General features: G+C 44.2%; 1 protein-coding gene and 1 long non-coding RNA gene across 12 annotated transcripts in view; both read left to right on the top strand.

Annotated features, from left to right (window-relative positions):
- The window catches only part of RARB (retinoic acid receptor beta), a 771,365-nt gene that overhangs the window by 658,512 nt on the left and 86,567 nt on the right, over nt 1-26,286 (top strand). For all 11 annotated transcript variants that reach the window (XM_086674190.1, XM_086674188.1, XM_086674193.1 and 8 more), the window contains one exon: nt 9,339-9,480. In XM_086674190.1, coding sequence (XP_086530316.1) covers nt 9,339-9,480 — 142 coding nt within the window. The remainder of the gene's footprint in view (nt 1-9,338; nt 9,481-26,286) is intronic.
- Nucleotides 10,032-25,047, top strand: LOC147577117 (uncharacterized). Its single transcript, XR_015239933.1, has 2 exons — nt 10,032-12,446; nt 12,686-25,047. It is a non-coding gene; the product is annotated as an uncharacterized LOC147577117 (long non-coding RNA).

Here is a 26,286-nt window from a genome sequence, read left to right as displayed (position 1 = left end):
TACCTGCCTTATGAAGTTCTCTCCCCCCAAATTTTGTTTTGAGATCATTGGTGCCAAAACCTGGTGGATTAGAATGGCGTTAGAATAATCAGACCCGTGGGATAGCTGGTCACTTAAAAAAGTTATTTTATGCAAGGTCATGTTTTAGAGATCTAAAAACACACGTTTTCACCTAAATTAAAAGACGTTTTATCCATCTGATTAATCTCTCCTTGCTGTTGGTTTCCAGTTTATATTACCTGGTAGCATTTCTTCCCTGGATCACGTTCCTCTAAAATAAAGGACACTGTGAACTGAATGCGTTGGCTCGGTGCCCTTCCTGGGACATTGAAAACTTGGGAAATGTAGACCTTGATTGCGATGTCGTGAGTTCAGGTTCTTAGTTAAGAACACGGGCTGCCTATTCATTGGTATTCCTTCCCAGGGAGTTTTAATTAATTGGGGATTAAAAGGATTGAGAGCATTGGCCTGTGGGTCTCACAGGGGTTGAGCTCTCAGGGGCGCACCTGACAGTCCAGGAAAATGCCATCATCACACTTTTCCGGGATGACTGGTTCCCACAGAGATGTTGTTTTTGCTAAATCTGTAGTCCTTGCCTCTTTAGTACCAACCTTCTAGACCTGTCCCAAAATAAAGGCTTGCCTTGCTAACCCAGGGAAGAGTAAATGTGCCAAGGAAGCTTCTGGTCCCAGGGACTTGAAAGGAGACAGGCCTAAGCTATATGGTCACATTCTGAGCACAAGGACAGGAGACACTGTGCCAGGGAGCTGGCACGAGGCACTCGAATGATGGGCCTTCTAGAAGCCATGGCTGTTAAACATCAGAGCACTCAGCCTTCACTATTGTCATTCATTCATCTTTACTGAATTCCCAACAGTAGAACCTTATCCTGTTGGAAATTTTTTTTTTTTTTTTTTTAAACAAACAAACAAAAAATAACTCTAAGCCTCTACCCCTTGGGACAACTCAGCTTTCTTGTTTGGAGTCTGAATCTTAACGTTGTTTTCCTCTTTGCGGTGCCGAGTGCGGCCCCCTCCCTAACTCACTGTGTTCTCTGAGTTACGTTCATGCCCACCCTTCCCTGCTCAGGAGGAAACTCTGTTTGTCATCAAAATAGTAGGCTGTTTTTCTACTTTCTCCCTCCCTCTCACCCATTGTCTTTCAGTGGGGTGAAAAGGTCTTCACTTTTCTCTTTCTCCCCCACAAATCTTGCTATTAATAACTCTTCAGACGTTGTCACGCATGGACTTCCACTCGCTCCGGAGGGTGTTTTTTGTTTGTTTAAGGCAACGTGTTTCCTGGTCTGAAAACCGTGTTTCCCAAAGTAGCTGTGATGGGATTATTCCATACTCACCTCCCACGGCCAGAATCTCTGCTTCTGGCTGGAAATGGGAATCTCAGCTCTGTGCTGGCCCCAGGCTACACCTCCTCGGGTCCCTGCCTTGCTGGCCGGGGAGGATGACAGCCTGGGGCAGCCACCTGGTTGCTTTTTGATTGAAATGGGGTTGAAATATTTTCCCTTCAGTGACCAACCGGAGAGGACTGAGTAACACTCCTCCCGGTCTCTCTCTCCTTCCTCTCTGGAAGGAGAAATTACCCTGTTGAACTCTGCATGGGATAGAAATTAACTCTGCGAAAGCCCAGTGCAAACAGATGCGCTTCCCATATTGCTTTTGGGGTGGATTTCTCCTGATCGAGTGCTTCTTAGGACTAATGTAGTGCCAAGTTGCCCAGTTTTTTTAAATAAACAAGTTTTTACTCTGCACCTTGCTTCAATCACGACGTGTTCCGCGCACGTTAAACCTGATGTAAATGGCTCTGAGGCTAAAAAGCTACTTCCCTTCACAACACCGCGGTATGAATTCTCACAAGTAGCTTTATGTTAAATGTGGGCCAGGTTGCCCTGTTGTTCAGAAGTCAAGGATTCTTTGGGCTACATCCTTGACCGGACCTGAGGGCAGGTTTAGGGTTTTACGTACTTGTATTCGTGCCCAGAACTCACTATCTACTTTAGTATGGTTAAATTAATAGTATAGTTAGATTAGTATGATTAAAATAGCTCGGTTAAATTAAATTAATTCATTGAGTCGCAGCTTCCTGAACAATCTTGGCAGAATAGGGTTCTGACCCTAGCCTCCTCCTGCACATTTGCCTCCTCGGTAAATGCCTGGCATGGCTGTCAAGATCCTGCCCAGTCCAAACCAACGTCTTTCAGCTGTGCCTTATACACACACACACACACACACACACAACACACACACACCCATCATTTACGTCTCTGCCAGCCTGGCCCACTGGCCCTTCCCTGTATTTCCTCACCTGTGATCGCTCTAGCTGACCCAGAATGTTCCTTGGGGGAAAGCTCACCGTTTGAATCCTACCCCTCCATTAGAGCGAGAATCAAGGGCTGACTCCCTTCTAACTCCTTTGCATTCCTATGGCTTCACCTCAGTAAATATGTTAAGTGTGCCTGCTCTCTGCCAGGCACTGTCCCGGGCACTTTTTCACTTTCTGCTTCTGTTAGACATTCTTATCACGCTGTGTGGTGGCGTGTGCCTTGGAGTGTTCACTTGATTTCATGTTCTTGATAAGTCGAGAAAGGGCATCAGCCCTGCCTTCCATATCCTTGTATGCCCCAGGAGAGCCTACCACATCCACTCCAGTTAACTGGCATTGGATGAATGAATCCGCAGAGGAATGAGTATATGTAGAGGTGGCCTTTGGAAGCATGAGGATATCCACCCACAATAGCCTGTGTTGTTCAGAGGTTCAGAACCGTGTTCTGTCCTATTTGGGAATCTTTATTTTCAATACCAAATGTATATTGGAAACTGTCCAGAAGAGAGCTTTGGAAAGAAGAGGTCTCATCACTAACAAAAGCTACCATTCACTGGGCACTTGCTATGTGCTGGGCATTGGGTTAACACTTTGTATGTGTTCCCTAATTGGGTATACTCCGTAATGCCATGAAGCATAGGTGTTTTCATTATCCCCACCTTACAAATGAGGAAACAGGCCTTAGCACAACTCACTTAATGTCACAAGGATGGTAAGCAGCAGAGTCAGAGTTAAAATCCACAGGTACTCAAGCTAAAGCCCAATTAATTTTTTTTAATTTAAAGCAAATTTTTTTTTAAATTTTAGAATGTGTGTGCGAGCAGGAGCAAGGGCAGAGGAAGCGAGAGAATCTCAAGTGGACTCCAAGCTCAGCATGGAGGGAGTCTGACATGGGACTCAATCCCATAAACATGGGATCATGACTGGAGCCAAACTCAAGAGTCAGATGCTCAACCAGCTGAGCCACCCAAGCGTCCCTGGAGCCCAATTCGTAATCACTAGGCTAGCATCTAAACCAAGAAAAATCACTCTTTCTGGGAGATGGTTGAGGGATCTCACGGTTTGTGGGTTCGAGCCCCGCGTCGGGTTCTGTGCTGACAGCTCAGAGCCTGGAGCCTACTTTGGATTCTGTGTCTCCCTCTCTCTGCCCCTCCCCCTCTTGTGCTCTGTCTCTCTCTCTCTCAAAAATAAATGTTAAAAAAAAAAAAAAAAAAAAAGGTTTTGAAAGCCAGAAGTTGAAACATGGTCCACGAAAGGAAAAAAAAAATCACAAGAATTAGAGCAATGATTTGAGAGTATTAGAGGAGAGAAGATGGTCCAACTTAATCTCCTATCAAAACATGAAGAAGGGAATAAAATGAGCCACTTTTATCCATGGCCTTTATAGATTTGGGACCTACGGCCAGTTTATCAAGGTAATTAGGAATTTTAGTATTTGGGTGTGGGAGAATGTTCAGCCTTAAAAGAGATGGTTTCCCTTTTGATTTAGGACTGTGTCTATACTGTAGGTAACAGAGGATTAGGTAGAACACCGGTGCCTCATATCCCCAAGGGGAGACAGAAGTAATCTGAGTGGGCATTCTGTGATTATTCCTAAGACACTCTAATGCAACTGTGGCCTTCTCTACCATAGGAGTGTTTTTTTTTTTTTTTTCTTTTGGTTGGGTCCCAGTTCCTTGAGAGCAAGAATAGATGAGCGTGAGATAAGAAAGGTTGAAAACACTATGGTTAGAAAACACTTGACTCAGTTCGTGAGGCAGATCTGTCTTCTTGACTGAAGTAGCTAGAGTGTTAGGGGTGCATGGGTGGCTCAGTCACGTGGGCATTGGACTCTTGATTTCTGCTCAGGCCGTGATCCACGGTTATGAGATGGAGCCCCGCATCGGGCTCTGTGCTGAGCGTGCAGCCTGCTTAAGATTCTCTCTCCCCCTGCCCCTTTGCCACTCATGTGGGTGCACGCACATTCTCTGTCTCAAAAAAAAAAAAAAAAATAGCTGTAGTGTTGTGTTACAAACAGTAGAAGTCATGATTAACCAACAGAAGTCATAATTAAGAGAGATGAAGGTTAACCAGCAGAAGTTAGAATTAACAACAGAAATCATAACTAACCAACACGAATCATGGTTAACCAAGGGAAGCCTTGATGGCCTCACCTGATTACATCTCCAATTGGCGGATCTTCCGCTAACTTCTGAGCGATCTGGCTGTTCAACTACAGACAATATCATCCTCAAGGAATATACTAATATTGAAGAATATTTTATGGAAGGAAGGTATAATACATCCACGACTCTCACTCTATTTTTGCTTATAGCTGAGGACATCGTCATTCATTCGTTCGTTCATTTAACAACCATTTATTAAGCTATCAATCATGTGCCAGGTCCTGTCCTAGTCCTGGGGACATTTGGCTAATAAGGCACCGATATGATTTTATTCGGTATCGAAATACTGAAATACTTTACTACCATTTGTAGAATAGCCATTGCCTTGAGTCTTTCCCTCACCCCACCCAAGTCCCTTGTCTTAGTTCTGGGGAAGAGACATTAAGTACTGACTAGAGGCCACGTTGGGGCCTACCAACCTGCCCACTCTAGTTCCAGGAAGCTGGCCCCCATGTTCCTGCCCTTCCTCTGTCAGGACATCCTAGATCTCAGCAAGGAAGATGTCACACTTGCTGGTGGTTCTGGGACACCCAGTTGTAGAAATCTAGTATGCCCATTGGCTCCCTGAGGCTGTGACTGCTGGCTGTAGGCTGGCATTCCCCCGTGGCACCCATGTATCCTCTGAAGTCAACTGTACTATTGTCTGTTATTTTAAATACTATAATTGAACAGGAATAACATAGAAGGGTAAGCAAGATACCAAGGTTACCTGGAAGAGGAAGCATTCCTGTGTGCTTGGATCACTCAGGGAAGGCTTCCTGGATGAGGTGACCTAGCTCTTGAAGACTTGACAGCATTTTTTGGGGTTTACTGGGAAAAGGATGTTTCGGGAAAGTGAGAAAATTGTGATGCCAGTAACTCTAGACTAGTCCCCGCTAGATTACGGTTTTTGCCCACGCAGGTGGACGGCCTCTTCTTCCTTAGTCTTCCTTTTCCTTGGCCATTTTCTTTGCTTGCAGAAATTCCTTCATCTTCACTTTCTTTTTTTTTTTTTTTTTTTAACGTTTATTTATTTTTGGGACAGAGAGAGACAGAGCATGAACGGGGGAGGGGCAGAGAGAGAGGGAGACACAGAATTGGAAACAGGCTCCAGGCTCTGAGCCATCAGCCCAGAGCCCGACGCGGGGCTCGAACTCCCGGACCGCGAGATTGTGACCTGTCTGAAGTCGGACGCTCAACCGACTGCGCCACCCAGGCGCCCCTCATCTTCACTTTCAAGGCATCCCAATTTGTCACTCTCTGGTGCGATGGCACACTTGGGATCCCAGAAATGTACACCCTGAAAGGAAAATCTGGGAAATAAGCTGCCCAGCCCCTCACTTAGAAGATGAGAGAGCTTCGCCTCCTAGGGCTGTGACTGAGTCAAGGCCACACAGTGATAATGAGGAGGCTGCAGTCCAGCACCTAGACCTCCTCTCCTGTGCCCTTCATCTACTGCCTCCTACCTATTCCTACCTGCCCCAACCCCGGGCTGCTCCTCCAAATGGAACCAAATCCTTCCTTCCTTTCCTTTTTTTTTTTTTCCCTTCTAAATTTATCTATTTATTTTGAGAGAGAGCTTGCACGCAGGATGGGTAGGGGTGGGAGGGGCAGAGAGAGAGGGAGAGCGAGAGAATCCCAAGCAGTCTCCACGCTGGCAGCCCAGAGCCCGACGTGGGGCTCTGGGGCTCGATCCCCAGAGACCATGAAATCATGAGCTGAACTGAAAACAGGCATGGGACGCTTAACTGACTGAACCACCCAGGTGCCCCTGAAATCCTTCCTTTTATATGCTCAACTTTTCAGTGTTTTCTCCTCTAGTATGTTTCTGCCCATCTACTGGCTTCAAGGACTATCACGCTTTGAATTCAGTACCTCTAAACCCATTTTTACATGTGACAAGATTTGGGTTGCAGTTTTGTTTCTCCAAGTATGAGGCTTCCGATTTTAGGTTGGCACAGATTTGTGGCTTTAACTCTCGCTGAATCACCGAATGAGAAACATTTTCTCTGAATTCCTCAGTGATAGTCTCAAGTCAGTGCTGATCTGTCTCAGGAAGTGATAAGGCCTGGAGCTTTAAGCCCCTAGCAGATCTCGTATCCAGGGAGAGCGAAATAACATCTGATTATTGTTTCGTTTGACTTTTGTGTTTTATTTGCCTTTTAATATTGACAAGCCAGCGCTGGCTTTCAAAGGAAGCCAGAGACTAAAGGTCTCCGTTTTAAGTAATGTTAGAATTTAGAGTCAGCCTAAGAAAAAACATTAAGCAGCTAAAATTTAGGTGGCACGGGGCACAGTGTCACACACATGCACACGCTAGGTCCTCAAAGCAGTCAACGAAACGAGGTTTAAATAATAATTCCCCACAACTACCGGGAGGAGAATTTGTAGAAGGCAGATATCACTCCGGCCTCAGGGGGGTTTTCTCTTTACCCAGTCCATGTATCAAAATACCTCCCAGCATCTATTTTAGTCAGCAAGTGTTCCACCGTGGTGGAAATGATTTACTGAGAACTTAGACCTTCTCCTGATATCTAGCCAAAAATCTGATTTGGAAAACCGAGTCCTGTTTAGTTTCTGCCATCACTGTTACTGAACCACAATGGCTGGGCAAGCAGCGGCAACATAAAGTTCTTCAGTTCTCTCTTCTTCTTTCATTTGAGCATCACGAGATTGTTTTGGTCCCCCTCTTGGTCACTCACTAAGCATCTGCTGAACTAAATACTTAGTTTGTAATAAATGGAGGAGGTCACCTTTGGCCACTTGCTTCACACATGCAGGAAAGACCAGATCTTCCATCGGGTCAGTGTTTCTTGGCAGGAGAGCAAGGAAGTTTCTGTAAATTGAGTTTGTACATCTGGCAGCCAAAAGTGTCCTGTAGGTATATTTTTTGCATAAAAAGATATGTTTGAGGTGACCGCTCTGCACAGATGCTATTAAAGGTTCAGAGTGTTTGTAACCTGTTATTTTAGATTTGGGGCATATTTGTAGCTCCAGAGGTACAAAAATAAACTGCGTTTTCTTGGAAGATGTGTGTGTCTGGGATGTGACTGGAGTTGCAACCTTAAGCAAGATTTCCAGGCGTTTACAGTTGAACCATGCCAGTAAAAATATGTTTATTTAGACATTAAAATCCTAGGGTACCCACGTAAATATCCTAAACAACATGTGTTACACGAGCTTTCGTTGTTAGTGTGCTTCAGCTTTAAATGTTTTTAGTTCTGGTTCCTGGAGTGTGAACGTATTACAGGGAAAGTTGAACTCAGTGAGTCTTCTGTGCCATTCAGCACATTTGGTGACGTGTCTCTTAGATCCAAGAGAATTGTTTCTGATGTGGGTAAAAGTCACATCACAGTTGTGAAGGCAAACCTCCCTGCTCTCAATACTCTTAGCAACATAGAGGTTTTTGTTGGGCGATCAGGAGAGAGAAAAGACAGCAGGTATGTGCCCTTCACTCACCGTTCATTCGTCTGCGTAACAAGCATCCCTCGACTATCCATCGTCTACAAAACTGTGCGGTAAAAATGGTGAGGACAAAGAGGAAAAGGCAGTCACCATGGGCTCATGAGCCTACCGTCTGCTTTATTTCATCAGTATTTCACAGAAGTCAGGATAAATTGCTTCTTTTGCCAAAATAGAATTTTCAGAAAGTTGAAAAGTAATAACTCTGTCAAATATTCAGTAAGCACGTATTTGAAGATTTGTCGAACCCAGTCATGAGAGAAATGGTGGGATAACAAAACTGGTTCAAAGGGGGATTTGAGCAAAATGTCTAGGTAGGCAGGTTGATTGATAGATAGAGTGAAAAGAAAAGAGAATGCCGGAGTAAGACTTCAAAGTTAGGTACAATACTGGTTAATGTCCTCCAAGGCGATAAAACAGTACTCTCTGGTTCTATTTCAGCCAGACAGAAATCTTTACACCTATCCTTAACAAATATATTTGTAATTTATCTGTCTTCTACAGTCGTTACAGAGTCTGTGACCAATCGATAATAAATAGTAAGTCAAACAAAGTTACATTTCCCAAGAGTGTTAGATGACTCTTAGGTAAGTTTGTCAAAACGTCCATGTTGGAGGACAGTGCTGCCCGAGAGAACTTTCTGCCAGGATGAAAATCTTCCATATAAGTGCTGTCCACTAGCTATCTGTAGCTATTGAGCGTTTGAAATGTGGCTCCTGCAACTGAGGAATCGAATTTTCAATTTTATTTCATTTTTATTAGTTTTGATTTAAATAGCTCCCTGTGATTAGTGGCTACCATGTTGGACAGCACAGCTCTCCTGTGCCATTAAATGGGCGGTCATTTTTACGCCTTGTTTCCAGTCTAAACACATATTTGTCTAAACACTGTGTAAATTACATCATATTTGAAATATCGTAATGAGCTAAATATGTGGGGAAAAAAATTGGAAGAGACTTTTTTTTTTGAAAAGACCAAATTCTTCCGTGAATCTTATTTCTTTTGCAAATGTGATGCCTCGTATATTGTGTTTCTTGATGGTAGGCTCACCTGAAATCATTCTGGCCAGCAAGGGGGCCGCTTATGAATTAAGCCTGTTTGGAGGGAACCCAGGTCTTGCGTTTTGTTTTTCAAGTGACTCAAGTTGGTACTAATTTCCCTTTAGCAAGACGCTAACCATCATGTCTAGTTTTGATTAAAAAGGGGCTTTCTGATTTGAAACAAAGGGAGAGCTATTAATATGTCACAAGGATTTGAAGGCTTAAATAAGTTAACTTTTCTGCTGCCCTCCCTTCGTTACTCAGACCAAGCAATCAATGCATTGATAAGGCTGGCTTTGATCTCTCACGAAACTTACCAGTTCTTTTTCTTACTCCTCTTCTCCCTCGCTTGCAGGGGTTTTTCCGCAGAAGTATTCAGAAGAACATGATTTACACTTGTCACCGAGATAAGAACTGTGTTATTAATAAAGTCACCAGGAATCGATGCCAGTACTGCCGACTCCAGAAGTGCTTTGAAGTGGGAATGTCCAAAGAATGTAAGTGGAGTCTCAAAAACTTTTCTTTTTCCTTCTTTGGCTTACCTATATATAGGACTTGCTCAGCTTCCAGAATCAAGTTGTGGAGGGCATGGCATGCGGAATTCCCATATGACACCAAGGTTAGATTGCCAAGGCTAGGTGTAAACAGAGGTGAGCTGAAAACAGAATAACCGTGGGGATTTTCAGATCAAGCCTGAGTGGCAGCTGGGGACAGGGCTGGAGCTGTGTGCTGCAGATGGCAGATGTGTGTTTCAGAGCGGTCCCAACTCACTGTGTGTTGTCGTAGAGCCACCAATGTCTAGCACATCGCATCGCCACTTAGAGACGCCATTTCCCCGTCCTGACCGTGGGAACAGAGTTGTGCCCGTGTCCCTGAGAACAAAAGGAGACAAGAGGCATGAATATTAACAGTAGTAATAATTAGCCCTTTCTCAGAGGGAAGGGAGTGTAAACCTTTTGTTGTGGAAGAAATATTTAGAAACTTGGTGCGTTGGCATGTTTCCAAATTCGATTTAGCTTTTTTTTTTTTGTCCCACCCACCCCCCCCCCTCCGCCAAAGAATTCTGCAGGGTTTTTTTTTTTTTTAATGCGAAAGAGAACATTTTAATGAATTAAAAATGAGTGGTCCAAAAACATCTGATAATGGGGACTTGAAATGTACGTCACTTAATACAGACAGCGTATATATACACTGCCAACATTTTCATCCTTACGTTTCTCTCTTTGGTGCTTTCACGTGAAGGGAACAAGGAAGCGACAACGGGCAAATGGCCTGGCTCAGGCAGACCTAAGGACGGCACAGGGTTGTGTAGAAGGTGAAGCACTGAATGTGATGGCTGTTACTTTATTCATCTTGTTACTCGGGGATTTGGTGAAGGCGAAGTGTGAGTGAAGCACTGGGACAAAAAGACAGGAACCTCAGCCGTGATCTTGCAGCCTGGTTCGAAGGCTTATGTTCTAGGTCCAGGGCTCTCGGACTTTGGAACTGGGAAATGTGGCCATTGGGTGGTGGGGAGACTGAGGACGGAAAGCCCCCAGGGCCAAGCAGCGCTGCTCAGCTGGCCGACTGGCTTTTTGCCTGGAACTGCTTCTAGGGAATGTTGCTTGGCTGCCCAGTAGCCATTCTGTCCCTTCACCTCTCTTAAATGTGCCTAGGGTTTAGCATGCTTTTCCGTTTCTTGGGTTTCCGTACTTGAGGAAAAACAGCAGGATGGGGAACAATTCCGTTGACTCAAGCCAAGCATCCTATTCTGTGTCCCAGCCACCCGTCATATTCCATGTCACTGGTTCATGGTGGGAAGCTGTGATGTAGGCCAGTCCAACGAGAATGAATTCAAAACTCATGCTCAGCCTCCACAAGAAATAAAAAGATAAATTAGACTTTATCAAAATAAAAAAGATGTCAGCTCTCCAACAGATACTATGGAATTAATGGAAAGACAAGTCACGTACTAGAAGAAATTACTTACAAATTGCACATCTGATTGAGGACTTGTATCTAAAATACACAAACCTCTTGGGGTGCCTGGGTAGCTCAGTCACTTAAGCGGCTGACTTCAGCTCGGGTCATGATCTTGAGGTTCGCATGTTCGAGCCCCACATCGGGCTCTGTGCTGACAGCTCGGAGCCTGGAGCCTGCTTCGGATTCTGTGTCTCCCCCACTCTCTGCCCCTCCCCCGCTCACGCTCTTGTCTCTGTCTCAAAAATAAATATTTTTTAAAATATTAAAAAAATAAAATATACAAACCTCTGAAAACTCAGTAATAAGAAAGCAACACAATTAAAAAAAAACAAACTAGTGCCTTCAAAAATGCCAACATTATGAAAGGCAAAGACAGACTGAAAAACTGTTCCAGATTAAAAGAGACATGCCAGCTACCTGCAATGCATAATCCAGATCGGATTCTTGGCCAGAGGGAAATAGTTCTAAAGGACATTATTGGGACAGTGAGTGAAATTTGAATACGGATTATAGATTATAGCACTGTAATGTACCGTTCTATATTATTACTTATGAAGAATTGTGAATCTAGATGAAGGGCGTACAGGAGGTCTTTGTACTATTCTTGCACCTTTGGAGCAAACTTGAAATTTTACCAAAATAAAATTACCCAAACAGGACAAAAGACTCAAGCTTAAAATATTAGGACAGAAGTGCCCTCCTTTCCGACGTATGTGGACAAGGAAGCAGGTAGCCACAAGTGCCCCTCGTAGCTATCCTCCAACTCGAGGACAAAGAAGGCACTGTAGATAGAAGAGTGGAAAGACAGGCAGAAACTGGGCCCTGAAGAGCTGGACTGAATCGCTAAACCAACTGCCTCCAGCAAGTTTTGTTATATTTGCCAAGAGGTGCCGTTAAGGCAGTTGAGGTTGGCGTCTTAGTCATATTTTAGGGTCCTGATGAGCAAGAATGGACTGGGTCATCAGATAGGGTAACGTCCTCCCATACCTCCTGGGAAGGTCTTTTTCCCCTGGAAACTTTTATCTGTGGATGATGGGTCAGTTGACCACATTTCAGCCAGTTCTCTTTGCTCCCTCCAAACTTTAGAGCTATCGAATTACTTAAAATCAATGAATATGGAGATAAGAGAGCTAATACTAACTTAGCTCGGGCCCCAGACCCTACCGCTGAAGAGCACAACGTTTCCCTGAAATAGCCAGATTTTTTTATATGTGTAAGTCAGACTCACAGAATGATCCCCTGACACTCCATTTTTGGTCTCACATTCTGTAGACATGGATGTCAGTCACGCTGCAGTTCTGTGGGAGAATTTTAGTCTAGGCTGAAATTATAAATGAGTAAGCCAGATGTGGACTCAGGGTAAATCAGTACTTTTGCATTTATTTTGTGTGGGCTGGAGACCCATTTCCTGCTTACATTACTTAAAACCCATATCCTGCTGCTCTGTAAAAACTGGCAGCTCGGTTGCCAATTAAAAAAAAAATAATGTTGGGGCGCCTGGGTGGCGCAGTCGGTTAAGCGTCCGACTTCAGCCAGGTCACGATCTCGCGGTCCGGGAGTTCGAGCCCTGCGTCGGGCTCTGGGCTGATGGCTCAGAGCCTGGAGCCTGTTTCTGATTCTGTGTCTCCCTCTCTCTCTGCCCCTCCCCCGTTCATGCTCTGTCTCTCTCTGTCCTAAAAATAAATAAACGTTGGAAAAAAAAAAAAAATTAAAAAAAAAAAATAATGTTTACACCCACAGGAAAACTCTAGTTTCAACCCCCAAGGAACTTATCACCTTAATTAGATTTAAAAATATATAAATGAGAAGAAAATGGGATCATTATGCCCAAGTATACAAAAATAAATATATTTTCCTTCGAAGGAAATTGAAGGGGAAGGAATAAACGCTTGGAATAGAGAGACTTAGGGTCTGATAGAAAATTTTTTTCAGCTGAAACAGAAAGAAGCAGGAAAATATGAGAATCGGTAACCGGTTATACCAAGATATTCGCAACCGAAATGAACCCAAGAATAATAGAGACTCCTAGAATGTTAGAGCTGAAAAGGGATCTTAGAGATTGATTTTCACTCACCTCTCTCATTTGACATACAAGCACACTGGGACCCAGAAAGGTGAAACGGTTTTCCCAGCAATCCCCAACTGGCTCAAGACAGAACGAAGACTACAGTTCAAGCCTTTCCTCTTCTGGCCGTGCTTTCTCTGTGGTACCAAGCTGCATAAGATTTGCATTCAATTCTTGCCATAGGTCATGACAATTCATTAGTGTGTGTCAGAACTCTTCGGGTGCAAGTGACAGAAAACTCAGCTCAAACTTGGCATAAGCTTAAAAAATCGGCACATGCAATTGGACAGTCCGGAGTAACATGACTGCATGCAAGGGCTCGAGGTCGTTTGGGGGGCGTGGCTCCTCGTCTCCCATAGATGGTTTTTGTTTTTTTTTGTTTTTTTGTTTTTTTTTACCATGTTGGTTTGGTTTTCTGGAAGATTTTACATATGGCTACTCAAGATGGCCACCAACCTGACAGAGAGGTGTGGGTCCCCATCATTTCATGAGTGCTCAGGAACTGGTTCTCATTGGCCTAACTTGGATCACGTGCCCTTGTATAACTGTCTCACCTTGGGGGTGATGGAGGGGTAGACTGCTGTAATTGGCTAGGTCTCAGTCATGTGCCAATCTCAGGAGCCGGGCCTCGAGGTCTACCCCACCCAAACCACATGGGGCAGGAGCGTGGGAGGAAAGAATCCCTATGTAGCTAATCGGAAAGACCTGAGGCAAAAATTTACAATGTCCCCACCAAGGCCTATCCCGTCCCACGGTGCTGTTCCCGGTATGTTCTTATTCTTTGTGCTGTTGAAGGAAAGAAAGAAACCTGAAAATCCTATTATAGTAATAGCTAACATAGGCAAGGTGTTTTCTGTTCGCCGGGGACTTCTTAACCATTTTTAATACTTTGTCCCATTCAAGCCGAACAATAGCCGTATGAGAAAGATGAGTTACAATCCCATTCTTCCCCTTTTTTTTAGGCAGATGTGGAAACTTAGGTGCAGAGAGGTTAATTAATTTAGAGTAACGCATTTAGTAAGGGCCAGTGCTGGGATTTGGATCCCGATAGTAATATATACTACATGCCATAAAAAGCAGCTTTTAAACCTCTGACTTCTCTTTTTGACTCGACTCTATTCCAAGTGGTTAATTAAACAATAATCACACTCCTTGTTGTATATTAGAGATGTACCCCCTAGAAAGTCGTGTGCAAATTTAATTTTTATAGCCCAAATTTGGTTTTAAACGTATAAGGGGATTTACTAGTAAAAGAAATCCTTGGGTGTGGGGGATCAGGAAAGCAGGATTATTTCTTCGCTCTTCTGTTCTGTAAGTGCTGGTGGGTATACCTTATATTTGCCGAGGGCTTTGTAAAGCTAAGGGAGCCTTTCTGCAGAGAAATAGCTATTTGTCAAAGCATGAGATTCGAAAGCGGTAGCAGCAAGTGAAAAAAATCGATTTTCAGCAGCATTCTGGAAGTGGTACAAAAATTTATGAAGAACTTGGGGAGGAGGCAAAGGAAGCAAAATGTCTCAAAGTTGAGTGATGAGCTTCTGCCGGTGGGGTGGGAGGCTTGAAATGATGTCCACAAAGGAAAGTATGTGGCCCTAAAATAAGAAATAAAAAAGAATGAATGAAGACATAAAATGTGGGATCGTGAAAGAGATGTCCCGACAAGCTTATGATACAGATAAACCACTAATTGTCCATGATGGGGAAGGGGAAGATTTAAGACGATGCCACTGAGAGACTGTAGGAGTAGAGAAAGCCTGGCCATATGCATTTGGCCAGCTACAGGCATCCAAATGCATAGCTGAAATCCTTAAGCCAGGGGTCAGCAAACTCTCTGGCAAGGGTCAAATAGAAAATATTTTTGGCTTTGTGGGCCATGTGATCTCTGTAGGAGCCCCAGAAAGTACATACACAAAGATTGGTTGTGTTCCAATAAAACTTTATTTACAGGAACAGTAGAGAACTGGGTTTGGCCCAAAGGCCATACTTTGCCTACTTCCGCTTTAGGTGGCTCACCCGGTGGTCCCATATGCCACTCTGGCTGCTCCATGAGCTCACGCTCAGCTCATCTCCCAGGGACAGTTGTTCCTCTCCTACCAATAGACACCCGCGGCCATGCGGCCGCCATCCTGGGCCATGCGGACCCGCGAGCCTCACGGCTCCATGTTTCTGTAGAGGCTGTGCCCTGGACTGGAGTTTTAGGAGCCAGCAGAAATGTCTTTTCTTCTGAGAAGACTCCCTGAGCCCTACCCCACATTCTACACAATTCATTCTGCCCCATATTTCTGTAGAGCTTTGAACATGCCTCCGTGAACTGCCAACCTATTATAGTGTGATTCTTTGCACAGCATGGGCTCCCTAGCTTGATTATAACCTCCTAAAAGGCAAGGCAAGCATCATGTCTTCCTCACTTAGTAGCCCTGGAAGTTAGCATGATCGTTTGGTCAATGAAGTTAGATTAATGAAGTGATTAAGTGTGGTTTGCTTATCTATCTATCTATGTATTTATTTATTTAGATTGTAAGTAAGCTCTATGCCAAATGTGGGGCTTGAACTCATGACTCTGAGATCATGAGTCACATGCTCCACCAACTGAGCCATCCAGGTGTCCCGAAATGTGGCTATTTTAATTTTTTTAATTTTTTTAAGTTTATTCATTTATTTTTGAGAGAGCACAAGCAGGGAAGGGACAAAAAGAGAGTGGAGACACAGAATCCAAAGCAGGCCCCATTCTCTGAGCTGTCAGCACAGAGCCCGACTCAGGGCCAGAACCCATGAACCGTGAGATCATGACCTGAGCTGAAATCAGACGTTCGACTGACTGAGCCACCCAGGTGTCCCCTAAATGTGGCTATTTTAAAAGACAACCAAATCTGACATCTCCCTAGCTTCACTTCCTGAAAAGTTGCCAGGCACAAAACAGTTCTGGGCATGCCTCTATTGAACTCTAAGGCACTCATTTCTCTGCTGCGGGCCCAGAACAAGTTATTCAGCTTCTTTCGGCTTGTGTTTTCTACCTGAGTAAGAGAGCCTTTAGTGTTGACTGACAGCCTGGGCATGATGTGAGAACCGATGCTTTTAATCCTGTTTAGACAACAGTGTTTCTACAATGAGCTTCCTCTTGTCAGTTCTCTCCCTGGAGGACATTAGATCTTCTTGTGGATTTGCTATGGAAAATGGTGGGCATCTTGTGTAACTGTGCATGGCAAAAGTCCAAAAGGGTGCAGAGGCTAACATGGGTAAGTGGTGGAATTTGGGGCTCACCTGGCCAGTCCTTGGCTGTCAGGTTGCTCACTGACAAAAAAGGGGGATCCAAGGATTAGCTAGACATTGGGGTCAGGAGGCCAATAGGAAAATGACAGATAAAAAGCAGATCAGAAGCAAGACTCATGTGCCATGATAAAGGGGAAGTTGTGGGCTTTGGATGCCTCTGACGTTTGCCCAGGTTTCCCTGGGTCTCTGGCCTTAGAGATGGGATGCCTTTGCCCCATGTATGTAACAGAAAAACCATGGAGGTTACTGTGGCTGTCACCCCCATTCTGTTTCTTTTCTTTCTGAAAATCACTGGCCATTAATTTATAAAGGAACCTCTTCAAATTGCCATTGAACTTACGTTTATGTGGGCCGTGCTTTTGAGTGGTGGGCAAAACATGCCTTTGATTTTGTTTGAGAATGTGGTTTAGTGTTAATTTCACAGCATTTTTTTCCTCTGACAGTTGCCTAAGTATATTTGTAGAATAAAGCGATTGAATAATCTCTGAATTTAGGAGTCCCTAAGTGCTCATTGACACCTTCTCATTTGGGGCATATTGAGCTTAAAAACAGCTTTTTATGAAGTCTCTAAATTCTGATTTATACTTGGACATGAATGTCCCCATGGGTCGATTGGATAGAATGAATATGCTTTGCACGGACACTTTGATACTTCCACGAGAGGTTTTTGTTGTTCTGTGTTTCATTTCCCCTTTACCGTTAAACTTACGTTAAAACAAACCTTTTGGATTAAAGGCACTTAACCTCAGTTAAAATCACTTTTGTTGATGCACAAATTATATCGATGTGCTCATTGGTTCTACGGCTGGATTTTACTGGCTTTATAACGAGGAAATTCGTATTGTAGGTTGCCTTGTGTACTTGGGAAATTACATAAAAATCATCATCAGGGCACTTAGCGTCTTTCTAATTTTAGTTTATTTCTTCATTTGTTCCCATGTTACGTCCTAGCCTGTTACTGCGTTCCCAAGGTTCGGCATGATCTTTTTGTTCTTCTCAACAGAGAGGTGGCATTAACTCCCACCTTTCCTTTCACCCCGCCACACACAAATCCCCAAAGAGCTCCCCAAAAGTAAAGGAAAGGCTGGAAACTTTATATTTTTGTATCTAAAAATGTCACGGAAGCTGGAAAGTAAAAATGTGCTGTCCCTTTCCACTTGCCAAATGTTAAGGTTTTCCTGCATCTGTTTGGGAGTTTAAAAAAAAAACAAAAACAAATTCCGTTTGGGCACTGGCAGCCCAGTGATGTCAGTGCCACTGTGGGACTTCAAGCCCATTAACACTCCGACTGCAAAGGAAGTATTAAAATTCCTTCAGCTTTACTAACACATTTCTCCCTGCAGCCTGTCTCCTGGTAAAGGGGCGCTCAGCACATTCTCACCTTAGAAAAAGGAGAACTTTCCATGACACCATAGGACAGAGCAGAGCAAAGGAACAGAGGGCTTTGAAGGTAGCCTGAGCTGGGTTCCAATCTGACCCCACCCTCGAGCTGCCTCATCTTTGGCAAGAGGTATAATTTCGTCCTACGTGCAACTGACTGACTGCTGGCTGACGACAACGTGGGGCAACCTTGCTGGATTGTTTCGTGCATTGGACCTTATGAGGGTGGTGCATTTAGCACCCTGCTTGGCCCACGGCAGACCCTGAATAATGATAGCTGTTCTCTCGGGGTTCTTCTGCTGGTGGCACCCAGGCTCTGCTCTGGGCCCTGGTTGCTGCTGCCACTGTAATAACTTTTTACTGCTTTTTACTGTAATAACTACACAGCCCTGCTCCTCCTTCAGGAGAAAAGTGAAGGGCACAGGCTCTAGTCGTTTTGAATTGTTCATGATGCCACAGTGTAGATATACAGCCCCAAATGTTATGTCACAGCATTAAAAATCAAGCTTGTAAGTGAGCATAGTTTCTAAAATAAATACCCGCCTTCCTCAGCTACTGTAAACTGGGAGGCAGATGGCTCATTTGCCCGGAGATGCTGGGACGTGTGTAATCAGAGAACGGGATGGGATCCTGGTATCGTGGAACCCAACTCCATGGGGAAAACCGAACTGGGGTGTTAGAAAGGGCGCCTGGGCCCCTCCTTGTGTCCGTCAGCTCAAGGTGAGGCCATCGGGGTCTCCCGTGCAGTGTCCGGTTCGCCTCAGATCACCACAGAAGCAAAGCCTCTTTCACTCCCTGCTTCCTCCTTTGTTTGCCCCTGTGGCACCTGCCATCTCTCCCCGACGTTTATTTGGGACCCTGTGGCCCACCCTTCCTGAGTCCATCTTGCTTCACGCAACCAAATCTTAACCCGCTGGCCTGTTCCTCAGCACTGCTTTAGCTGTTAGCCATATGGCAGGAGGACTGCAGAGAACATGGGTGATGATATGACAGTTGATGGTCACAAAGCCCTTTACCAACGGCAAAGTCTCCCAGGACTTTGAGTCATCTCCTGTGGCAGGCAGGAAGGGACTAATGCTCGGGTCCTCAGTGTCCTGACGTTCAGAGACACGAAGAAACCTGCCTGCAGTCTCACTGGTGGCTTCAACCCGTGGGTCCTAAACCCAGCTCCTAGTATCTTTTCAACCACGCTTTGCTTCTCTAACAATGCAGTTCTTGTGCGCATTTAACGCTACACCGTTTCAGCACCTTCACCCCCTTGTGCTCCCAAATCACATTTTCGGGCATTTACGTATGATTTAATTTAATGCACGTACTGGTTTAATACAGTATTTTCCCTAGAGTAAATGCCGCAGGCAGCGTCCGAAACCTAATTTCGGGGAGTACTAAACTTAGTACGCGGTAATACCAAATCGTACAGTGATAAAGTCATTCCCTTTTCCAGTAGTCACCCCATCTATTTATTACTAATGGGAAAACCTCAGTTTGATGCCGGTCCACCCTTAATTAGTACCTCTTGAACGTTTGTTACTCCCTCTTTGTAATGGAGACAAGACAGGCAACCAGCCATCCTAACCTAGTTAGGACGAAGTGCTGTTTATTTCAGAGGAACGCAAGCTTTCTGAACGACCAGACGCTACATATCTTAAGCTCTGCAGACGATTCAGTGATTGTTGCAACTCTTTGACTCTCCCATTGCCGCATGAAAGCCTCATGAACGAGCACGGCTGTGTTCCGATTTAGGTCAAACGATACTGCTGTCGTCTTTATAGTCGTAATATAAAATTCTCTGAATTTTATTTAGGCAAAAAAAAAAAAAATCAATTTAGAAAGAGTATAGTGGCCTCCAATGTGAGATATCATCAAGGTAGGACAGGAAGGGCAGAAGTTAGAGAAACTCTGGTTTTATCTGTTAGTTGGTCAGGTGTTCTTGCGTCTTGACAGGAATAGAACAGATCCTGGGGGAGCCTCAGCCCCTTCCAGAGCCCCCTGTATTGCTGCGGTTGTTGGTGAGTAGACCATTGACCTGCCTTTGTCTTGCTGAGGTCCCCTCTGCCCTTCCCCCATCCTGAGCTATGCACAACTCAAGGATGGGCCGCTGGGTCTTGCTTTTCTTGGATCCTCAGGGTTTAGTCCTGTCCTGATACAACAAAGGCCCAGTGAGCGGGTGGATCTGTCCTGGAGGGATTTCAAGGGTCAGGTGAACTTTGGAGGGGGAATACGAGGAACAGGGGAGACCTCAGACTGCACTGTTTACTCCCCCTTCTGAAGAGCAGCAAGGTATTGTTGTGGCTTAAAACACAGACTTGATGGACAGCCTGGATTCTGATCCCAGCCCACTACTCACGTAGCTCTGTGATCTTGGGCAGGTTATTTAGCATCTCTGTGCCTCCGGTTCCTTGTCTGTAGCACCGAGACGATAATAGTACCTACCTCACGTGGGTATTGTAAGGAGTAAATGAATTAATATATAGTAGGAACTAAAGGCATTTCTTAGCCAAGTGTTAGCTCTTGTCCCTCTTCGTCCTGCTATGATAACGACCCATTCTGGCCTCCAAAGATTGGATCATCAGTACCGTCGTTAGTGACTATGCAGAACAGCTAATGTTCCTTCTGGCCCAGTGGTCCGTTTACTCAAGACAAAAGGTACTCCTAAAGTTGACGTTTGTCCTTGGGGCTCAGGCCTGACACCCACAAACCAAAGTGTCACTTCAGCCAGAGGTGACCCTGGGATTCGTGGCCTTTCATCACTTACAGAATCCATTCCAAGTGTATCTGTGGGCAGGGCCCTGCACAGCTGGCTCAGCCTGCCCCAGCCTGCCCAGGACACTGACCTCCTGTTATGCTTCTCCAAACTCCCCCCGCCCCACGGTAGTCACCACTGACTACTCAGCATGCCTTTCGTGTGATGGAGCCTCAGGGTGTGCCTGCTGCCCTCTCTGCCTGTGGTAGCCGTCCCCGGCTTTCGCTGTTGCTCATCTTTCAAGCCACCGTACTCCCAAATATGTGTGCATGTTTCTCTAACAACAGGAAGCAGGTGTGGGTCAGTCTTACCTCTCTACAGTGTGACATGTTAGTGACCCCTCTGTTGGGTGACTTCAAAAGTCAGACTTGTTTTTGAGTCCAGGAAGTAGGTAGGGGTGTGTGCGTGTGTGTGTGTGTGTGTGTGTGTGTGTGTGTGTGTGTGTGTGTGAGAGAGAGAGAGAGAGAGAGAGAGAGACTGAGAGAGAGAACATACACAAGTGTTCTCTGCACTGGCTATAAGCATCTTGAGGGCAGGCACAGAGTGTCTTTCCTATCTGAGTCTGCAACCAAGAGCCCAGTGCCTTGTAGTTAGTAGATACTTCTGGAATGAACTGGAGGTAAAGAGAAATTGAAGAGTAGAGATTCTGACTCAGGAACTTTCATCTGCTCTTTCTAAGAATTACAGATTTGAATTCAGCCCCGCTGACATAATGAGCCCATTTTTACATTTTCCCTTTTGTGTCCTTCCTTAACTTGCACCATACAAATTCTAGCATATTATCCCTTGCATAAAAGGAAGCCTCACCCTTGTCTAGTTCCGTGGTGGACGTAGCCAGATGGAGCTTGTCACTACGTCCTAACAGGGAAGATCTGCTGTCTCTCAAAGCTATACACACACACCATATTTCAACAAATCTATAATTTGTTAAAGCGCACTATTATCTTATGTGCCACTAAAAACAAAACAGCAGGAATTAAACGAGGACATGCCAAAGATTGTGAGACAGGTGGCAATTGCAGAGAGGGAGCGAGGGAGAAACCAGATACCAGCGCTGTAAGAAAAGGAAGCATCTCACATTCTAGGCTGGAAATATTCTATGTTTCCATCTTGAGCTGTGTTTCATTCTGCTCTAAATAGACATTGATAAAACCTCAGTGCCCAAAGACAATCCCCAGCACAGAGTTGACTGAATAAATATGCAAGTGCTTCTAAAATAGCTGGCAGAGAGCCCTTTGTTTGGAAACAAATGTCTCCGTTGAAAATAGCAACCCGAAATTTCCCCGCAGTCCCTGTGTTCCGGGGCGATGAACATGGCCCTTTAAGTACCTTCTCCCAGTGACAGCATTTCTCTGGAGGGTGGCTACCTAAATTGCTCAATAAATCCGTGCATAGAGTACAGTCTGAATTTGCTCTTCCTCGAGTGGGATTGAGCACTTAAACCGGTTTCTTCTCCCTCTGCCATCGAAAAATATGAACTCTCACCGTCAGGTTATTTCTCTCATCCGTCTCCCTTTAAAGCTGGAAAACAAAGAGTTGAGCAATTATCCGATGAACTAGATTAATGGAGACAGGCATCTTTTTAGTACTGGGACCAAGGAGAGTCAACACCCTATTTCGTCATGAGAAAGAATGTTTGTGTCCCGAATTCACACTTGACTGTTCCAGGACTTCATTTCACCAACATAAAAATACCTACGTGGCCTTTAAAAATTTCTGTTTGATTTGCAAAATACTTTTAGGACAGAAATGTTCTGTTTTGATGCTGGAGAATACAAGTCCTCCATTTTTCTTTGCTTGTTTTGGGGGTTGGGGTGTTTTATGACATTACTTGGTCAGGCTTATGAAACAGTGTTTTGGTTCAGCAACGTTGTTTAAATCTGTTTTAAAATAGCACTAAGGATTTCCACTGGCCTTTCAAAATGGACCCACTTAGGAGCCAGTCATATGATGCAGCTCTTCCAAAGGGAAAGATAAAAGTTGCTTCTAGTAAACTCTGTCGACTCAGGGGATTTAATGAGGACAGGAAGAGAATCCAGTGCAAAATGTAATGAGTGAAGGAATCCCAGTTTGTGTCCTGCAAGTGACAGAACAAAGCGCTTGAGCAGTTTTAAACCGAATGGAAACTTGGCTGAGGCGCCCTTGGACTTTGAGCTCTCAGAAATCTGAAAATATGCAGGCCCAGAATGTACTCCCCGCCGCCATCCTCCCCCCCCCCCCCCCCCCCCCCGCAGTGGATGTGGCCCAGTGAGTTGTTTCTGGAAGAGAGACATCAGGACTTCCTCCTGCCTCCTGGGGCTGAGCAAACTCTTGGAGATGGCGTTCCCCACATTCCCCAGGATGATGACGGGATCCAGGTCTACAGAATGCAGACCCATTTTGTTTTCGCAAATAGTGCCTTTTTCACGGCTCTGTGTTCCCGAAATGGTAGAGGTACATCCAGGAAATCGAAATGTGGTGCTTTACTCCGCCAGAAGGTCTGACATGAAGAGGACTGACAACACCAAGTGTTGGCGAGATGTGAAGCAAGTGCAACTCTCAGATGTGGCTGGTGAAAGTATAAATCGAGCCAGAGTTTGGCAGTGTCTCCTAAAGCGAAACATATCTGGGTGACTCAGTGATGCTAGTCCTGGGAACATCTTCAAAAGAAATGAGTGCACAGACCCACCGAAAGATATATACAAGAATGTTCACAGCAGCTTACCCAGAATAGCCCAAAGCTGGAAACAACCCATATATCCATCAGCAGTAGAATGTGGAAATAAGTTGTGACATATTCAAATAATGGATACGCCTAGCTGTTAATAAAAAAAGGAGCTAACTACTGGTAAACGTGGACAGCGTAGATGAATCTCATAAACGTAATGTTGACTTAAAAAGACTCAGAATAAAAGAGAACATTCTTTACAATTTCGTTTGTATAAATATTAAAAAGGGGGCGCCTTGGTGGTTCAGTCGGTTAAGCCTCGGCTCAGGTAATGATCTCACAGGTTCGTGAGTTCAAGCCCCACGTGGGGTTCTGTGCTGTCAGCTCAGAGCCAGCTTCGGATCCTCGGTGCCCGTATTTCTGCACCTCCCCCCCCTACTCTGAAAATACACAAACGTTAAAAAAATTCTTTTTAAAAAGGTTAAAAATGAGCAAAACTAATGTCCGTGATAGAGGTGAGTGCAGTGGTTACTCTTGGGTCTTGAAAGGCATACCAGGGAGGCTTGTGGAGTGCTGGGCACTCTAATCCGTAACTGGTATATACTTCACTACACGTGTAACGTTTTACCTCAGTCAAAAGGAAAAAAAAAAGATGGAAACGCGGAAGGAATGTTGGAGAGGGCCACGCCATCCTGTGCATAAAGAAATTGTGTTATCCCCGATGAGAAGCATAACATCCTCTCATTAAAAGAATCCTCCTCCCTTTCAACACATTAAAATATCTTCTGAAAGTGTGTTGACCTTTCTGCCTCCGCCTTTTCATTTCATTTGGGACCTTTTTCACTTGCAGCTTTGAATGTGTAAGAAGCGCCAGAGATGGGATATTATCCCTGATTTACTCTGAGTTCTCCAAGGATGGTTATGTAATACCTGTAATCCCATCGACTCACCTAAAGAGCTTTTTCCCTTTGGTGCCCTGAACTGCATGCACAGTAATAGCCCAGGGATCCTTTTACAGCTTGTTGTGTTTGGGAAAGCTATTTCAGCCATCAACTAATAAAGGGCTTTTAAAAAAGATGAGTATTGTTATTTTTAAATGTTAAATTATCAGAAGTGTCAGTAAATCCCACTCAGGTATGTAGGATGAGCAAAGTCGATTTATGAGCTTGGGTAGCGACTAGTTCAATAATTAGCTGACTGTCCTTTTTTCCCATAATTTGGAAAAATCAAAATAAGGTGTCTTTTCATGTGGATTCATTTTAAAGGCAAATGGGAACTTGAGTAGGTGATCAAATTGAGACTGCTTTAGAAAAGTTAACACGAAGGTTTGACTGATAGCGTAGGCAACATGCTTTTTTTTTTGTTTAACAACCATCAGAGTAATTTCTCTGTGAGATCGTTCACGTGCAAAGAAACAGGTTTAGATTTACAGAAAGCCTATCTTAATTTCCTTGTCCTCTTATTACTTTTTAAAAAGTGTTTAATATATACCGACAGCAGAAAAGAAAGCTGTAAAAACGGCACATCCTTTCCTAATACCCATTGGCAGTTGAACAATTAATTCCGCTTCTGAAGTGTAGACATAAAGACATAGGTTTGGTGGGGTGGTGTGTTAGAGCTAAGTTAGGATAAAGAATATGACTTTAAACCTATCAAAACTAATGGAAGTGGCCTTTCTGTAAGTAGATAAGTATAAACAAACTCCACCCCTTTTTATGGAGATTTCTCTCTCAGTGCCATCTCTGAAGAATGCAGGGGAGTGTTAAAAAAGATTACGACTGAGGCACCTGGGTGGCTCAGTCGGTGAAGCGTCCTAAGCATCCGACTCGGTTTCTGCTCAGGTCATGATCTCACACTTGCTGAGATCCAGCTCCCCATTGGGCTCTGCACTGACAGCGCTGAGCTTCCTTGGGATCCTCTCTCTCTCTCTCCCTCTCTCTGCCCCTCCCCACTCACGTTTGCTCTCTCTAAATAAATAAACTGGAAAAAAAAAAAAAAAAGATCACAACTCTACAATAAGACGACCCAATTAAAAAGCGGACAATGGATTTCAAAAGACATTTTACCAAAAAAGATACAGAGATGGTCAGTAAGCATGTGAAATGACGCTCAGCATCTTTAGTCGTGGGGAAAATACAAATCACAACCACGATGCCCTGTCACTTCACACCCACATCAGAAGGACGATAACAGATGTTGGCACAGATAAACAGAAATTTGAACCCTTCCATGCATAAAATGATGGCAAAATGGTGACACTACTTGGGAAAAGAGTTTGGCACTTCCTCAAGGAATTAAGCATAGAGCTTACTATATATAGCCCATCAGTTCTACTCATATGTGTACCCAGGAGAAAGGAAAACATGTGTCCACACAAAAACTTGACAGGAATGTTCATAGCAGCGTTATTCATAACAGCCAAAAGGAGAAACAATCAAAATGTCCATTCATTAATGAAGAGACCAATGGAGGGTAGTATAACCCATGCAGTGGAATACTCAACGATAAGACGGAATGAGGTACTGATACATGGTACAATATAGATGACCCTGGAAGACGTCATGCTGAGTGAGAGAAGCCAGGCACATGAGGCTACATACTGTATGAATTCACCTATATCCAATGTTCAGAATAGGCAAATTTACAGACATGAGAAGTATATTAATAGTTGCCAGAGGCTGGAGATCGTGGGGAATGGGAGGTGACTGCTAATGAGTTTCTTTTGAGGGAGATAGTCTTACAACTTCATGAATATATTAAAAACCACTGAATTTCACACTTTTAAAAGCGTGAGCTCTATGGCATGTGAATTATATCTTAATTAAAAAAAACAACAACCATAGCACTAAAAACAAGATGGTTAGGCTAATTGACTTAAGGGAAAAGAGGAGAATGACCTTTGGAGTCAGATGAGGTTAGACGAGGGTCGCATATGGTTCTGGTGTTCTTGGTGGAGCAAAACAGGGATGAAGTCCGTGGCAGGATTCTCGGTGTCTACAAGATGAGAATGTCCTCATTATTCAGAAGAATCACATATTTTCCAGACACTGATGTTGGAGATGAATGTCTCCTGTGAGTCCTTATAAAGAGAGTACTGGGAGATGTCATTTAGGATGTCCTTGACATTTTTCGTTGCTCTTCCTTAGGACATCCTTCCATGTAGTGAAATCTCATCTGTTTTGCAAATTGGAATAAAAAGAGTTTAGAAAAGCAAGACAATCTTTATGACCATAGACTCC

Source organism: Puma concolor, chromosome C2 (genome assembly GCF_028749965.1).
Source record: "Puma concolor isolate L17-30 chromosome C2, mPumCon1.1.hap2, whole genome shotgun sequence".
NCBI lineage: Eukaryota > Metazoa > Chordata > Mammalia > Carnivora > Felidae > Puma > Puma concolor.
The sequence above is the reverse complement of the archived record's forward strand: the minus strand, read 5'-3'. Positions and strand labels throughout refer to the sequence as shown.